The sequence below is a fragment of the Chrysochloris asiatica genome, unplaced genomic scaffold (genome assembly GCF_000296735.1).
Source record: "Chrysochloris asiatica unplaced genomic scaffold, ChrAsi1.0 scaffold00042, whole genome shotgun sequence".
Taxonomy (NCBI): Eukaryota; Metazoa; Chordata; class Mammalia; order Afrosoricida; family Chrysochloridae; genus Chrysochloris; species Chrysochloris asiatica.
This window is the reverse complement of record NW_006408560.1, coordinates 17079704-17097966: the sequence shown is the minus strand read 5'-3', so window position 1 is coordinate 17097966 and position 18263 is coordinate 17079704. Positions and strand designations below refer to the sequence as shown.

The 18263-nt window shown below is 40.4% G+C and overlaps 2 protein-coding genes and 1 pseudogene across 2 annotated transcripts in view; 2 read left to right on the top strand and 1 right to left on the bottom strand.

Moving 5' to 3' along the window:
• FCRL2 (Fc receptor-like 2) overlaps positions 1-2013 on the top strand; it is an 8065-nt gene extending 6052 nt beyond the window's left edge. The window contains 4 exon segments of the mRNA XM_006878203.1: positions 452-593; positions 938-1101; positions 1702-1745; positions 1747-2013. Coding sequence (XP_006878265.1) covers positions 452-593; positions 938-1101; positions 1702-1745; positions 1747-2013 — 617 coding nt within the window.
• Positions 2014-5093: 3080 nt separating this feature from the next.
• LOC102822818 lies at positions 5094-6649 on the bottom strand (annotated as a pseudogene).
• Positions 6650-8519: 1870 nt separating this feature from the next.
• The window catches only part of FCRL3 (Fc receptor-like 3), a 173032-nt gene continuing 163288 nt past the window's right edge, over positions 8520-18263 (top strand). Inside the window, 3 exon segments of the mRNA XM_006878204.1 lie at positions 8520-8524; positions 9268-9416; positions 9663-9728. Coding sequence (XP_006878266.1) covers positions 8520-8524; positions 9268-9416; positions 9663-9728 — 220 coding nt within the window.

Sequence of the window (18263 nt, the reverse complement as noted above, 5' to 3'; positions counted from 1 at the left end):
CTTGAAAAAAAAAAAAAAAAAAAAAAAAGGTTATGTACATGCATTGCAATCCCTGGGGGTGGCAAACAGCTAGCATTCTCAACTGTTAGCTGAAAGACTGAAGGTTCAAGGCACCTTGGAAGAAAGATCTATTCTACTTCTGAAAAAAATCAATCTTTTGAAGATCCTATGGAACACAGTTCTACTCTGACACAGATGAAGTCACCATGGTTGGAATTGACTTGGTAACAAATCGTTTTTGGTACACTGATTATAACTTTGGAGGCTTCCAATCTTCCAATTCTTTGAGGTTCTCTGGCTGAAGCTGGGGGTGGGAGGTGCCTATGAACCAAACAGGAATGGTAATGCTAGTGATTTGACCATACTTGCTGGGATTGCCTCTCACCAGTTGCTTTCCAAGAGAATCTCTGAGTTACACAGGTCTTGGAACTGTGGTAATCTTTTTTTCTAGAGCTGTTTCCACTGCCTGTGCTGGCAGCCAGCCCTTCTCTGCCCACTGAAGGGACTCCAGTGACCCTAACCTGTGAGACAACACTCCATCTACAAAGGTCAGATACTGAGCTCCAATACTGCTTCTTAAGAGAAGGCCTTGGGTCAGGGTGAAGTCAAGCCTCAGAGCTCCAGATCACCAATATATGGAGTCAAGCCTCAGGATCTTACCAGTATGAGGCACTAACAGTGATTCATAGAGTCAAAAACCAGAGCCTCCAACCTCAGATCTGTGTGTAGAGTGAGTATCAGTAGAACAGAGCCTGACAGAAAAGAGAGTTGTGCTGTAGCTTCATTTGGGACTACTAGTCTTTTGATTTATTTGTGTAACTCTTATCCTGTGGAAAATGGGAATTGTACTCATTAAACTCTCCAAATTGTGCTTGACATCTTTATTTGCAAGCATCAAAACTGGATTAAGCTCCCTAGAATCTCTCTTTTTTATCAGTCAAATAATCAAATATTCATTGATCACAATGTGTGACTTAGCAGTGTGCCAGCAAGCTTCCTGCCTCCAAATGCTGATCTGCTGGGATTGCAATACACCTAGAAGTGATATAGTGCTACAGCTCATGGGAGCAAATGAAGTACAAGAAAAAGGCAGAAAGCAGAGTAAATTTAAGTGGTCAGAAGACACTTTAGGATAGAGTTGTGATTTGGCTTGGTTAGGCCTTGAAATTAGAAATGTAGGAAGAATTGTTATGGGATTGTTAGTAAGAATAGCACCTTTTCCAAAGTAGGGCTAATGCCGCCAGTATCCCTCTTCATTCTATGTAAAAGGCATCTATCTGCACAGCAACTTAACCAAAAAAATGTTTAATCTCTCATGGAATAGATGTTCCATAACAAATTCTTTAGTGATTGCTGCCATGAAACAAGCCAGAATCGGGGTTGGAACATGGAAGGATCTGTATCCACATTTTTCCTGGTGAATTACAATGGATTTCATATATATGTAGAAACACTTACAGTGTATAACAAGTAAATCCCTATGTTCCCATTCTTCTCAATAGAGAGTGAAATCATTCTTTGCTCTGGTTTCAGAGTTTTCCATTGATTCAGCTGCAGATTTTCTAGAGGATAGGCACTGTACTGCTAACCACAAGCTTAGCAGTTGAAACCCACCAGCCACTCCTTTGAAACCCTAGATAGCACTTAACAATAGCAATGACAATGACAAGGATTCTTACATTTTATCTTGTATTCACCCAGGAGTGTCCATTGCTAATGTAAGCTTAGAGACCCAAACCCCTGGAGGGGCAGGTGATTGAAGGAGGGAAGCTGGTTTTCCTCTACTTGGTGTCTGGGACCACAGGAACCATCACATTCTCCTGGCACAGAGAAGACACAAAAAACAATATGGGAAAGAAGACTCAGAATTCCCTGTCAGCAGAACTAGAGATCCTGGTTGTAAAAGAGAGTGATGCTGGCAAATATGATTGTAGGGCTGACGACAGCCATGGTTCCATTCAGAGTGAGGTGAACATTACCATAGGAAGGGAGTTGCACTATCATTCGTCTTAGGTGGAAATTTTAAAACTGAAATCATGGTACATAGAAATTATGAGAAAATTCCAGGAGGTTCAGGGATCAGTGCTGTTGAGAACTAATAGCAATTGGTAGATGGATTACCCTTGTAAATAAACTGTTGACATCTTTCTTTATGTGGAACATACTGAAGTCTGGATTAGCCAAGGAAATAATAAGATGACAACAAGAAATGAACATGCTCTAGGCAGTGTCTCAGATTTAGTATTCCCCTAAATTCCATGGTATTTTTAATAACCTCATATGCATGCACCAAAAGGCACACCACGCAAGCCTGCCCCCTGGCCATCAGCACACAGCACTTCTCCCTCCCAGAGTCCAGAGTCCCCAGCCGCTCCAACTCTCCATGCCATTGTCTCTAACTCTATCTCTGGCATCACTGCTTCTCTGCATAGGGTCCCGCACTCCGCTCTTCTCCCTTGATGGTCCCAGAGTCCTCCGTTCCTGGACTGCAAGGTCAACCACTCAGTATACGAATATTTTTGAAAGTTTTTCACCATCGTTAATTCGCTAAATAACCCCAATGGAGTAGGTTGGCACTATGCAGGTGACTAATGAGGAAGCAGAAAAACAATGACCTATGCCATCTGACTGAGCATCAGAGAGTACTCTTTCGGCCTTCTAGTTCACTGGGTGAAAACCTTAATCAGAAAGTCAGGGGTAGTGGAGATGGTAGAACAAAAACACAGAATCTATTCTGTCCAGCACAGCACACCAATTACTGTAAGAGTTCTTTCATTTTTAAGTATCACTGTTGAGCAAATCTGAGAGCTGGGTTATATGAAGAAATATGTGGCATCAGGATTGGAGGAAGACATTAACAACCTGTGATATGCAGATGATACAACATTGCTTTCTGAAAATGAAGAGGATTTAAAATATTTGCTGATGAAAACCAAAGAGCACAGCCTTTTGTATGGATTGCATCTCAATGTAAAGAAAACAAAAATCCTCACCACTGGACCAATAAACAACATTCTTATCAATGGAGAAAACATTGAAGTTGTCATGGACTTCATTGTTCTTGGATCAACTATCAACACTCATGGAAACAGCAGTCAAGAGATCAAACGATGTATTGCATTAGGCAAATCTGCTGCACAAGACCTTTTTAAAGTGTTGAAGAACAAAGATGTCAGCATGAGGACTAAGGTGTACCTCTTCAAGGCAAGGTATTTTTAATAACCTCATATGCATGTGAAAGCTGGAAAGTGAATAAGGAAGACTGTAGAAGAATTGATGCTTTTGAGTTATGGTGTTGGAGGAGAATATTGAAAGTACCATGGACTGCCAAAGAACAGATCTGTGTTGGAAAAAGTGCAGCCCAAGTGCTCCTTGGAGGCCAGGATGGACAAACTTTGTCTCTCATACTTCTGACATATTGTCAGGAGAGACCAGTTGCTGGAAAAGGATATCATGTTTGGTAAGGTGGAGGGTCAGAGAAAAAGAGGAAGACCCTCAGCGAGATGAATTGGCAAAGTGGGAGCATCAATGGACTCAAGTGTGGCAACAATAGTGAGGTTGGCCCAGGATTGGGCAGTGTTTCGTTCTGTTGTGCATAGGGTTGCTATGAGTCAGTACCAACTTGATGTAACCTAACAATAACAACAACAACAATGAGAAATGCAGACAAGAGGAAAGAAGAACATAGAAAATTATAGTAAGGCAAGTAATTATCAGGCTAATCTCACTTAAGGCAAGATTTTTATCCATTTTCATGGCTAAAACACCTCCTTGATTTCGGGGCCTAAAATAACTGTTGATATCAGTTTTCTAAATAACAAGTTTTCTTAAAACATTTTTTGCATCTTTCAGGTCTTAATTAATAATGGCTGAAGCATTAACTAATGACTTCTAATGCAAACCCTGAAATTTAACACTTGGCATGCATAACAAAAAAGGTGATTTATCCAGTGCATACTGAGGTATCCTTGAGAAGTGGTGATTTTAAAAGGCAAGAACACTGACAATGATGGAATTAAGTAGTGGTTATGCAAGGAGCTCTGGTAGCGTAGTGGTTACGAATCGGGCTGTGAACCTTAAGGTCAGCGGTTCGAAACTACCAGCCGCTCCGCGGGAGAAAGATGAGGCTTTCTACTCCCGTAAAGATTTATACCCCCGGAAACCCTGTACAGGGTCGCTATGGGTCGGAACCGACTCGATGGCAGTTAACAACAACAACAACAATGCTAGGAAAACAAAGTGGCGTTCAGCAGAAAAAAAAAAGTATCTGTCAACCTTTGGGCTAAATAGAAATGGGTCATATTTTGCACAGTGTGGGTAAATTAGAAGCTCAGGAAATTTTTGCAGAAGGGTTTTTCCCACCAGCATTTATGTGGGATTATAGCCGAGAATGAACCAAAGTGTGAGCTGATTCTATCTTATTTCTCCACCCAGGAGTTCCTCTTCCAATGACTAGAAGATATTTACATAAATTAACCTTCAAGAAAAAGGAACCTTTTTTAGTCAACTTAAACTCTCCTTCCCAATAAGCATTTCACTGTTAGTTATGTCAAAATAGAAGTAGGAAGAACAAGTGAATATCTGGGTTTAAAGTTACATTGGTGGTGGTTATGTGCAGTGGAGTCAGTCCCGATTCATAGCGGCCCTGTACAGGGTTTCTGAGGCTGTAAATCTTTAAGGAGCAGGAAGCCTCATAGTTCTCCTGTGGAACAGTTATGAGCCCAACTCATAACCACTATGCTACCAGAGCTCCTAAAGTTATACTACGAGTCTCTTTATAGCAACTTTGCTAGGACTAATTGTCCTGAGAAAGATTTTAGCTACATGATATTCCAATACTTGTGATTGTTGAGTGCCATTGAGTCAGTTGCGACCCTGTATAAGGTTTCTGAGGAGCAGCTGGTGAGCTTGAATCACCAACCTTGTAGTTCAAATGGCTTTGCCGTCTGGCACATTAACCCATAGCGCCACACCAGGACTCTGATTCCAATCCTAGGGAAATGTTAATTATCAGAACAAAGTTGACAAATGAAGTTGGTCAAGAATACAGGGTTATTACTCAAGCCTGGTCTGAGTCTGGAACAGACTTGTTTCTAATGGTCCCTGGAAGGCATGGCTACTGCAGATGAGGAGAAAATGGCATCTTCTTCTTTCCACTGAGAAGTGATGGTATTCAGCTGAGTATAGAACTGGATGCCCTGTTAGCCATGGGAATTGGTGTGTCCCCTGATGGAAGATCGAGAGCTGGTGAATGAGAGCATTGGCAAAGGCACAGGAATGGGGACATTCACACTCACCAGGTGGGAATATTTCCGAGCACTGGTTCCATTGGTGGTAAAGATGGCAGTTCCATTTCCATATGGATTATCATTTATAATCTTGATAGCTTCATCCAATGTGTCTGTCTCCAGAACCACAAGAATGGGACCAAAAATCTCCTCTTTGTAATAGGTCATATTTGGCTTGACATTTGAGATGATGGTTGATCCAACAAAGTTGCCATTTTCATAACCTTTGACTTTAATTCTTTGTCCATCAAGAAGGATGGAAGCTCCCTCCTTGGTTCCACTGTCAATGAGGTTACAGACTCTCTCTTTGGCTTGGGGAGTAATCAGAGGGCCAAGATCAGCTCCAGGCTGGTCTCCTGCATTGACTCTCAGGTTTTTGCCTCGCTCCACTAGTTCTGGAAGTCATTGTTTGGCTTCTCCAACAAGGATCACTGTTGAAAGAGTCATGTAGGGCTCCAGAGGCTGCCCCAATCAGCGGGTTCAGTGTATTGGCATCTGGCATGACTACTCCATGGTTCTTGTCTCCCATATTGTCTTGTACTCTATTGCCATGTCTTGACCCTCTCTGAAAAATGTGCTCTCCTGCCTGGTTGGATCCTAAAAAGTTGATTGCTTTGATATCTGGGTGATCACAAATAAAGTTTATAGCTTCATGCTGTCCATGGATGACGTTCAGTGTTACATCAGGGGCACCAGAGTCCTGGAGCAATTTAGCAAGAAGCATAGTTGCTCCAGGGATTCACTCTGATGGTTTCATTAGGAAGTTATTTCCATAGACCATGGCCATCAGAAACATCCAAAGGAGGATCATGGCAGGAAAGTTGAATGGAGCAATGCCTGCACACACCCCCAGAGTCAGGCGATAGGAATAAAAGTCCATGTGTTTGGAAATGGGTGGCATGGTCTCTCCCAGCAAGAGGAATGTCACATTACAAGTATGTTCAACCACCTGAAGGCCTCAAAATACATCTCCTTCAGCATCAGCTAGGGTCTTCCATTGTTCCAAGATGATTAACCTGGCAATTTCTTTCAAGTTTTCTTTAATAAGTTGTTGATAGTGGAGCAGGACTTGCTGACGACTTAATATGGAAGTGTCTGCCCATTCAGGAAGCAACGGCTGCAACCATTTCAGCCTTGGTGGCCTGAGGGACTCGACCAATGACATCATTAGTGGCTGCATTATGGATGTCAATCCATTTATCACTTTTGGAATCAACAAATTTCCTATCAATGAAGAGCTTTAAAGTTGACACTGAAGAGGAAGAGAAGGAGGAAGATGGATACCATGTGGAGTTCACCTTAGAAGATACTTGCAGGATCCGGGCCAGCACTGCCGTTACCACCACCATGCCTGCAGACATTGCTTCTCTCAGCCTCTCCCCAAATACTGCACTTTTAACCTCTAATGACTGATTGTTCTCAAACATTCCTGGTATTGTTGGTCACTTTATAGACCTATATATTGTTTGGCTGAAAGTTGAGCCATGGGTGAATTTAGTTCCAGGAGTCCTAGTGTGGTGCTATGGGTTAATGCACCAGCCTGCAAAGCCATTTGAACTGCAAGGTTGGAGGTTCAAGCTCATCAGCTGCTCCTCGGAAACCCTCTACAGGGTTGCTATGGGTTGGAACCGACTTGACGGCACTTAACAGCAACAACAAATGTCCATACATTGAGCTTTGGTGGGGCAATGTAGGATAAGCACTGGACTGATAACTGCAAGTTTGGTGGTCCAATCCCACCAGTCACTCTCAAAAGCCTTATACAGGGTTTCTATGGGTTAGAACTGACTCTATGGCACATAATGACAATAAGGTTCATACCCTCAGAGGTTCCACCATTCTCTACCTGACAAGTAAACCTGGTCTTTTATCTTATGATTCTGAGTTGTGTTCACTTTTCTCCCTTATATGTTAGTAATGGTAGCCATGCACTGTCTGGTTCTTCCAGTCTCAAAGTTGTGGAGGTTGAGGTTAGAGTAGACTATTACTCGTTTGGACTAATTTTTTTTCTATAATTAGTCTTTGTTTTTTTTAAACTATTCTTTGCTCTGGAAGGGGAGAGACCAAAAGTTGCACATTAGATAGCCACTCACAAGCTTTTGCATCCTGGTGTGGTGCTGTGGATTATTGCACTGCACTGCAAAGTCAGTTTGAGCCACAAGGTTGGTGGTTCAAGTTCACTGGCTGCTCCTTGGAAAACCTATACACTATGGGTTGGAACCGACTCTACAGGACACAACAACAACCAACACAAGCTTTTAAGACATCAGTTGCTCCTCACCAAAGTAGGCTGTAAAACACTGTCTTTGTGAACTATGCTATGCCAATTGATCTTACTGTCTTATGGTTCTAAGCCCCAGGCTCAGTGACTTAGGATGCATAGTTATGGCTAAGAAGTTTCCATAGCTTTGCCTCCTGTATCCTCTACTATATTCCTGGATGTATTTGCGGCACGTGTAAATATGTAAATACACATGTAGAAATAATCGATATTTCTACCCGACTCGAGAGCATGCAACAACAACATAATAACAATATATAATAGCAGTTACCTCTATTACCTTTACTCTTTTACTCCTTCCAGTGTCTGCCTTTGCCTTGTTTATTTTTTGCAGGCCTACCCCTTATTGTATATTGCCATCCCCTTCACCCAAGTTAATATGCGTCTACCTTCTACATGTGCTTTACCCTCCCTTCCTCTCCCACCCTGGTAACAATCAAATAATGTTTCTTTTTGTATGAAAGCCTTTTATGACTTTTTTATAATAGTGATCACATACAATATTTGCCCTTTTGTGATGGACTAATTTCGCTTAGCATAATGTCCTCCAGGTTCATCTATTATGAGTTGTTTCCCAGATTCATTAACACTGTGCAGTTTTCCACAATGTAAAATGTGAAATATTGAGTAGATATAGCATAGTTTGTCTATCCATTGATCCACTGATGAACATTTAGGTAATTTCTTTTTGCAAATGGAACTAGTGTTGTAGTGAATATGGATATGAATATATTTACTTATGCTATGGTTCATATTTTTTCTAGGATGTACACCTAGTAGTGGGATTGCTGGATCATGTTTTATTACTATTTCTAACTTTTTAAGGAAGTGCCAAACGTCTTTCAATAGTGGTTGTACCATTTTACAAACTCACAAGCAGTGTATGAGTGTCAGTCTCTCCAAACCCTCTCACATATTGGTTTCTGCTTTTTTGAACTTTACTCTTAATGATGGGGTAAGATGATATCTCATGGCTATTTTGATTTGCATTTCTCTTATGGTTAATGATCACGAGTTTGTTTCATATGTTTCTTGGCTACCTGAATGTCTTCTTTGGTGAAGTATCTGTTCATGTCCCCTGCCAATTTTTAAATTGGATTGTCTTTATTATTGAGATATTAAATTTCAGAGGTTAGTCCTGTGTCTTATATGTCATTGCCAAAAAATTTCCCCCAGTGTGTGAATTCTCTTTTAACTACTTTAGTGAACTCTTTTGATGTATATGTCTAATTTTTAGGAGGTCCCAGTCACCAAGTTTTTATCCTGCTATAGAAATTGTTCAATGGAAGGTTTTCCATCCAATAATTTTCTTCCCACCAATTTGCTCAGTCAACTTTCACCTAAATCACAATAAACAGTTAAAAAAAAAAAAAAGAGAGAAAATACTTTGTTCAACAACAAAATAAAATAAATGTAATGTGAACTTAAAAATGAAGTTGTACTAAAATAAAAAGAAAGATAAAAGAAAATACTTTGTGATTATGCAATCTATATCTGACATATCTCTGGCTGCTTACCTTCAGTGGCAACCTAGTTTAACCTTGGAGCACCCTGAAAGACCACACACAGTCTATACAAATAGCACTCAAGGACAGTGATACCTGACTGACCTCTTACACCATGTCTTCCAAGCCTTTCTAACTTCTGTTCTCACTCACTGTTCTGTGATTACTATGTGGTCACTTCACTTTCTCACAGAGGCCCTTCCAACCCAGGCCCTCAAAAGTGCACTCACTCCAGTCCACCCCCAGCAGTGGAAGAGCTGCAGCTCATGTATGCCAATGGTGAGACCACCCACTCCAGTCCACTTGCAACAGTGGAAGAGTTGGAATCAGTATATGTGAATGGTGAGTTTCTCCATTTAGAAGGGACTCTGAGACTGAGCCAAGAAAGGAAGAGGGCAGTGGGGGAAAAGACCATAAAGTGAGTATGGCCTAGACTGATTTCCTAGCCACTGAACCCTCAGGACTCCCAGTTAATTCCTTGGGGTCATTTTGGGATTGAAAGGTTTGCTATGAAATGGGACTGGGTAGATATGTTTGACATTTGAGCCACTGGATATAACATCTGTGAAGTCTTATATTTTTCCTTAGTGGGTGCTAAAGATATGGATGTAGTTTATTCCCAGGTATGGAGCATCCAGCAGACACAAGGCTCAAGTGAGAAACTACGAAGTGGCTTCTGTCAAGATGCCTCTTCCCAGGGAAGTGGGTGTTGTGCTATGGTGCTCTCTGTGCAATCGAGACTTCATCACATCACTTGCCCCTGATGTGAAATCTGTGAATCTAAATGGGAACAGAGGATTTCTCGAGGCAAATTCCTGTTGTTGCTGTGTTATGTGCTGTCCAGTCGGTTTCAACTCATAGTATGCTGTATACAATTTCCAAGGATTCCTGTAGATAAGATGAAAAAATAATAATAAAAAAGGCCCGCTGAGTCTTCATTTTTATGAGACTAGATGACAAACTCATGGTATTTTCAATCATCTCTTATGCATGTGAAAGCTGGACAAAAAAAAGGAAAATTAGAGACGAATTGATGTATTTTGAATTATAGTGTTGGCAAAGAATGTTGAAAGTAGTATGGACTGATACAAGAGCAAAAAAATCTGTCTTGGAATGCTTCTCAGAAGTAAGGACGATGAAATTTTGTTTCACATATTTTGGATATTTTACCAGGAAAGACAAGGAGCTCTGGTAGTGTAGTGGTTATGAGTCGGGCTGTGAACCTTAAGGTCAGCAGTTCGGAACTACCAGCTGTTCTGCGGGAAAAAGATGAGGCTTTCTGCTCCTATAAAAATTTACAGCTTCGGAAACCCCGTACAGAGTCTCTATGAGTCAGAACCAACTCCATAGCACATAACAACAACCAGGAAAGACTAGTCCCTGGAAAAAGATATTGTGCTTGGGAAAGTAGAGGGTCAGCCATCTTAATGAGATGAGTCTGGCTGTGCTCTTGGATCTTCATCAGTAAATACTTTGCCTTCTTCACTTTCAGCAAGCAAATTTGTATCATCTGTCCATTGCAGGTTGCTAATGTGTCCTCCTCCAATCCTGATGCCACGTTTTTCTTCATATAACCCAGCTTCTCAGATGATTTGCTCAGCATACGGTATGAATAAGTATGGTAAAAGAATACTACCCTGTCACACATCTGTCTTAATTTTAAACCTTTCAGTGTTCCCATGTTCTGTTCGAACAACTGCCTCTTGGTCCATGTACAGATTCCTCATGAGCACAATTAAGTGTTCATACTTCGCAATGTTGCCCATAACTTGTCATGATCCACACAACTGAAAACCTTTGCATAGTCAATAAAGCACAGGTAAACATCTTTCTGATATTCTCTACTTTCAACTAAGATCCATTGGACATCAGCAATGATGTCCTTCATTCCACGTCCTCTTCTGAATCCAGCTTGAACCTCTGGAATTTCTCTGTCAATGTATGCTTGCAGCTGTTTCTGCATTACCTTTAGTAAAACTCTACTCACATGGGATATCAAAGATATTATCCTATGATTTCCACATTCCATTGGGTCACTTCTCTTTCAAATATTTACTGATGAAGATCAAAGAGCACAGCATTCGGTATGGATTATATTTCAATGTAAAGAAAACAAAAATCCTCACCACTGGACCAATAAACAACATTCTTATTAATGGAGAAAAGATTGAAGTTGTCAAGGACTTCATTCTTCTTGTATCAACTATCAACTCATGGAAACAGTAGTCAAGAAATCAAGCGATTGTATTGCATTATGCAAATCTGCTGCACAAGACCTTTTTAAAGTGTTGAAGAGCAAAGATGTCAGCTTGAAGACTAAGGTTTGCCTGACCCAAGCCATGGTATTTTCAGTAACCTCATATGCATGCGATAGCTGGACAGTGAATAAGGAAGACCATAGAAGAATTGATGCCTTTGAGTTATGGTGTTAGAGGAGAATATTGAAAGTGCCATGGGGCTGCCAAAAGTACCAACAGATCTGTGTTGGAAGAAGTGCAGCCAGCATGCTCCTTGGGGGCCAGGATGGTCAAACTTCATCTCTCATACTTCGGACATATTGTCAGGAGGGACCAGTCACTGGAGAAGGAAATCATGTTTAGTAAGGTGGAGGGTCAGAGAAAAAGAGGAACACCCCAGCAGCATCAATGGGCTCAAGCGTGGCAACAATAGTAAGGTTGGCCCAGGATCGGGCAGTGTTTCATTCTGCTGTGCATAAGGTCACTATGAGTCGGTACCGACTTGATGACACCTAACAACAACAACAACAACAACAATAACAACAACAAGTGCTCAGTGAGAATCTGAGATACAAGCATAAAGGAGGAAAATCAGTTGAGAGAGAATATCCAAAGTTAGGGAAGAATAGGAATCCAAAGTCTTGAGTGTGATTGCAGGAGTCATTGAATGTATCCAGAGGATTTTCATTTTGATATGCAATTTTGCAACAATTGAGACAATATAGATGTAGCAGGACAGAGCCATGTCCTTCAAGATGCTACCCAGTGCTCTTCAAGTTGCAACACTATTTGCCTTTTGGTCTGTATTCTTCCTGGCTTCCTTCAATAGAACTAATAGCTGCTAGAAACTCAGCTGATTTCCTGGTCAATGTCAGCCAGCTACTCACCTCTTCTTTCGTTGGATCCTATGCTAAGCTTACTCAGTATAGTTTTTTCATAGAGTTGATTGCCCTGTTACTCTCCTTCTCTGTCAATGACTAGCCAAGTAGAATTGAAATGATACAGTCTTCCTCTCTATGCCAGTGGTTGCACACCTTTCAAGCTGATATACTTGAAAGTTAAGGAGAGGGTAGGAGATTTAGTCCAACTATGTCCATTTACAGTATTCTGATATGGTGTTGTAGGATAAGAACTGCAAGGTCAGCAGTTCAAACCCATTGTTTTCTCCACAGAAACCCAATGCAAGGTCACTATGAGATGGAGCTCTGGTAGTGTAGTGGTTACGAGTTGGGTTGCTAACCTCAGGGTCAGCAGTTTGAAACTACCAGCCAATCTACTGATGAGAAAGATGGGAGAAAGATGAGGCTTTCTGCTTCTGTAAAGAGTTACAGCCTCAGAAACCCTATATAGGGTCACTATGAGTTGGAACTGACTCCACGGCACACTACCACCATGCCCACCTTGAGATGGAACTGACTCAATGGCCCTTAGCAATATCAACAACATGCACATATAGAAAGATGGGAGAAAGAAGCAGACATCACTGAGCAGCCTTTACTACCAAACTCCTTCTGTGAGGAACCAATGGTTTTTCCAACCTTATTTGTGCCTTCAATTTCCTTCCATATTATAAGGTGAACCACCCATGATGGTTCTCTAAGAAACATATAGAAATAACAGGAAAGTGAAGAATATTGTACTGCTTAGAGAACCACTACAAAAGAATAGTGTGTTCGTTAGAGAAACCAAAAGGGGGAAAAAAGGTAAGAAAATAATCCATAGACATTGTATCAGAGAGAGGAAGGGCTTTATTAGTAAGGAATGATAGAGAAGTTAATAGATAGATGAACTCTTAGAGAGACTTCAGGGCAAGCAACATTTAGGGATGGAACAACAAGAGAAGGTTAAAATTCATACATTAAGCATAGTAGTTCTGTGTCCTCGGTATAAAGTCTGGAAATAGAGTATTAGTAGAAACTGATAGCTCGGTATTCTTTTTTCCTCTCTCCACAGCAAACATCAGAGGAACATGTCTGGAGATCAAGATGAGTTAGGCTTCTTGGAAACTCTTCATCTTGCTTTCCTTCCTCATGACCCCCTGCTTTCTTAAATGATTTTTTTTTCCTGTATGTTTCTTAGTCATCTACTCTGATGTGAAGAAGGAATGACACTTGGAAGATTCAGAGGGGAAGACCAGCAAAAGGATAAAGCAGCAACATCCTTACAAAATTGTTTAGAATGTTTATAACTGTAATAGTCAGATGTGCTTAAGGGCCTCTAGGGAAGCCTTTTTGTGTCATTTAGTTCTCATCATGTTCCTTCCCCAATATATTCTTTTATTCATCCAATATTTATTGAACTGATACTGTATCCCAGACACTGTATAAGATGAACATTTCTGCTATTTTCCCTTACCTGGTGTGGCACTGTGGGTTAATATGCTGGACTGCAAAGTCTGTTTAAACAGCAAGGTCCACAGTTCAGGTTCACCAGCTGCTTCTTGGAAACGCTATACAGGGTCGCTATGGGTCCGAACCAACTTAATGGCACTTAACAACAACAACTTTCAGAGAACTGATAAAATAAAAGTGAACCAGAAGACAAGCTCTCGTCTTTGCCTACTTTGAGGAGAGGAGAGTTCCATTTCTGGGCTACTCTTTCTGTTCCACACAAGGCCTCAGCCATCTTTTGTCTCCCCAGGGACCTCAAAGTTTTAAAATTATCTTCTGAAATCAATTCAACCTTCACTTAGTTTTATGATAATTTAGAATTGGGTTTGAGGAAGGAAACAGCAGCCTGAGTTAGCTTGCCATGTTGTCCAGGTTCTAGAATGTTAACTTTGCATGAACTTAAATTAACAAGGGCTGTTGTGTTTTTTTGAAATGCAATATTTTTACATGGATAAAGAACACAGCCTCTAGCAACAACTGCCTGGAGAGGTGTCCCAACTCTGCCCCCTATTAATATTTCATTTTTGTATTCCTCTACCAATAACACAGTCTTAATTGCAGTTGTTGTTTTGTACCAGTCAGTCAGTTCCAACTCATAGCTACATAGTAATCCCATCAGAAGGAATAAAACCTCCCACTTTATTATTTTGTCTTTGATTTGATTTAACTATCACAGATTTTGAAATATAAAAATGAAATTAGCATGATCATGAATAAGACTAAACCCATATTCAGTTGCTATTGAGTTTATTTAGATTTGTGGCGACATCATGTGCATCACAGGAGAACAATGTTTCATAGAGTTTTCAAGGTTGTGTTTTCAGAAATAGTTTGCTAGGTACCTGTGAGTGGAACCAAACCTCCATTCTTCTGTTTAGCAGCCAAGTGGATTAACCATTAGACCAAGTTATATATTATACCTGTTGTCCCTGAGTTGGCTCTAACTCATGGTCACCCCATATGTATTACAGGAAAACTATGCTTCACAGGGTTTTCAATGACGGATTTTTTTTTAAAAAGTAAATCACCAGGTATTTCTTTCCAGGTACCTCTGGGTGGACTGAAACCTCTAATTGTTTGGTTAATAGCCAGGATTGTTAATCATTTGCACTACCCATGAACTCCAAGAAGTAAATAGAGGAATAGAATTGAAGAAGAGGGGGAAGAGAAGAAAGTATATGAGGAAGGCGCGTGACATTAGGTACATTTAAAAAATAATAAAGTATCACAAATCAAGGTGATGATTTTTTTTAGCATCATGCTAAATTTAATTTCTTTTATTATCATCATTAAAATAATCAAAAAATCAAAAATTGGAGGGAATCTGCATGAACACATATACACAGAGCAGGGGCTTATAAAATATTAAATAGATGTTGTTGTTGTTGTTGTTGAGTACTGTGGAGTTGGTTCCGACTCATAGTGACCCTGCACAGTGTTTCCAAGGCTGTAAATCTTTATGGGAGCAGAAACCTCACCTCTCTCCCACAGAACGGCTGGTAGTTTTGAACTGCCAACCTTGAGGTTATCAGCCTGATTTGTAACCACTATGCTACCAGAGCTCCTTATTAAATAGATAGACACAAGTAAATGAAGATATCGATGAGTGTGTCTAGGAAAGACCTGCCTAGTAATTAAGTAGACACCTTGTTTCTCAGTCTTTTGGCTAAGATCAAGTATAATTACGTGAACAGCATCCTTAGCATGGCCTTTTAACTTCCGACCTCTGAGCATCAGGAACTGAAAGTTAGGGTGCCTCATGGGGTTAGTCACAAGGTAGAGTGGGGATGATCTCAACTATCCAATTAAACCTGGGAAGTACTAAATGTGTCAGACATGGTCAGTGTACCTTCCCCACTGCCATCACAAGGCAGTCTCATGATCAGATAAAACAGATCACTGTTCACCTTAACGTCTAAGGAGGACAGTCAAGAAGACTTAAGTGTGGAAGCAAAGTCCTGTGCAAGGTTCTACAAATACATAGGAAAGTGAGTTCTTGAAATAAATCCCACTGTTTTTGGAGCACATGAGATGGAGAGACCAATAAGAAATACCACTGAATTTATGCAGATCTGCTTTAGCTGAACTAGTGATGCCCACTTGTGATATAATCTCAACTTTGAGATAGGCAGAGATGCCAATCAATTATGTGACTTGCTAGTGTCATAGACCAAGACCAGCACCTCTGAATGAAGATGGGGTTTTCACTGAAAGATACAGACATACCCATGAACAGTCACATGGAAAAGGTCAACCGGAAGCCTCAAGTGAGAATTTTTGGAGTTGAAGAAAACTCTCTTCCTAGACCTGTGGTTAGGCCTTTGCTATTGTTGTTATGTGCCGTGGAGTCAGTTCCGACTCATAGCAACCCTGTACAGGGTTTCCGAGGCTATAAATCTTTACGGGAGCAGAAAGCCTCATCTTTCTCCCACGGAGCAGCTGGTAGTTTTGAACTGCTGACCTTAAGATTCGCAATGCGATTCATAACCACTATGCTACCAGTTTAGGCCTTTAAGGTGTGGAAAGTCTGAGATTTCACATATTGCTGGTGGGAGTATAAACTGGTACACTAATTCTGTAAAACATTTTAGCAGGATCTCCTTTGAAAGAAAATATGTATACCATATGATCCAACAATTCCACTCCTAGGTATATAACCAGTTGCTATAAATGTAGACTCTGACTCATGGTGACCAAGTACAATTGTGCTTCATAGGGTTTTCATTGGCTGGCCCTTCAGAAGTGGATTATCAGGTATTTTTCCTGAACCTTAAACATTTCAGGTAACTGCCAAGCACTAACAATTCATCAGGGCAAATGTACAACAAAGAACCTAGCAACACTATTTATAATAGTCCACAGTACTGTCAATAGTGGAGTCCTGTTGTGGCACTGTGGGTTAACGCAAAGTCATTTTGAGCTGCAAGGTCAGCAGTTCAAGCTCACCAGCTGCTCCTTGGAAACACTATACAGGGTCGCTGTGGGTTGGAACCAGCTCAATGGCACTTAACAACAAGTGTCTCTAGGGTGTCTACCATACTTGGCGATACTGCGAGAGGGAGTGCCACCAAAATGACTGTTCATAAATTTTTTATGCAGTGTTTCAGCAGAAATTTATGATTCTTTATAAAAATATACCTGTAGTTATAGAAACAAAAACATTTTTTGTAAGCTCATCTTACATGGATTAATATACCTCAAAGGCTAAAATTCTATGCTGTTTGAATCTTTTAATGCACTCTCCATCACTCAACTTCCAGCTTGTCATTCTGTGGTGGCTTGTGTGTTTCTGTGATGCCAGAAGTTATGCCACCTGTATTTTAAATGCCAGCAGGATCACTCATGGGGACAGGGGATAGAATTTTGCAGGAACAATGACTTATTCATTGCAAGTACCTTTTTAAAACAATATAAAGATGACTGTATACATGGACCTAACCAGAAGAAATACATAAAAATTTAATTGACTACATGTGTGGGTAGATACGGTGGTAAAGCTCCATATCATCAGCCAAAGCAAAGGCAGGGGTAGCTCATCAATGCCTCATATGCAAGTTCGGGCTGAGGCTGAAGAAAATTATAACAAGTCCACCAGAGCAAAATACAAGTTTGAATATATCCCATCTGAATTCATAGATTATTTTAAGAACAGGTTTGAGGTACTAGACACTAATGACCAAAGACCAGAAGAGTTGTGGGATAACATCAAGAATATCATATAGGAAGAAAGAAAAAGGTCATTAAGAAGACAAGAAAGAAGGAAAAACTAAAATAGATGTCAGAAGAGACTCTGAAACTTTCTCACCAGTATAGAGATGCTAAAGAAAATGAAAAACATCGAGAGAAACAGAGCTGAATAGAAAATTTCAAAAGGCAGCTCAAGAAGACAGTCAAATATTATAAAGAAATGTGCAAAGACCTGGAGTTAGAAAACCAAAAAGGAAGACAATGCTTAGTATTTCTCAAACTGAGGGAACTGAAGAAAAAATTCAAGCCTCAACTTGAAATATTGAAGGATTCTATGCGCAAAATATTGAATCACAAAGGAAGCTTTAAAAGAAGATGGAAGGAGCACACAGAGTCACTATACCAAAAAAAAAAGGTTGATGTTCAACCATTTCAAAAGGTAGCTTATGATCAACAGCCATTGGTACTGAAGAAAGAAGTCCAAGGTACACTGAAGGCATTGGCAAAAAGCAAGGCTGCAAGACTTGATAGAATACAAATTGATAGCTTTCAACAAACTGATGCAATACTGGAAGCCCTCGCTTATCTAGGCAAAGAAATTTGGAAGACAGTAATATCAAGGAAGCAGTAGTGAAAAAAACCACACCATAAACTGCATTGGGCATATTTGCTACAAATTATCTCTCTAAAGTGTTGAAGAGCAAAGGTGTCAGTGTGAGGACTAATGTGTGCCTGACCCAAGCCATGGTGTTTTCAATAACCGCATAGGTATGTGGAAGTTGCACAATGAATAAAGAAAATCATAGAAAAATGGATGCATTCGAGTTACAGTGTTGGGGAAGAATATTAAAAGTACCATGGGCTTCCAAAGGAAC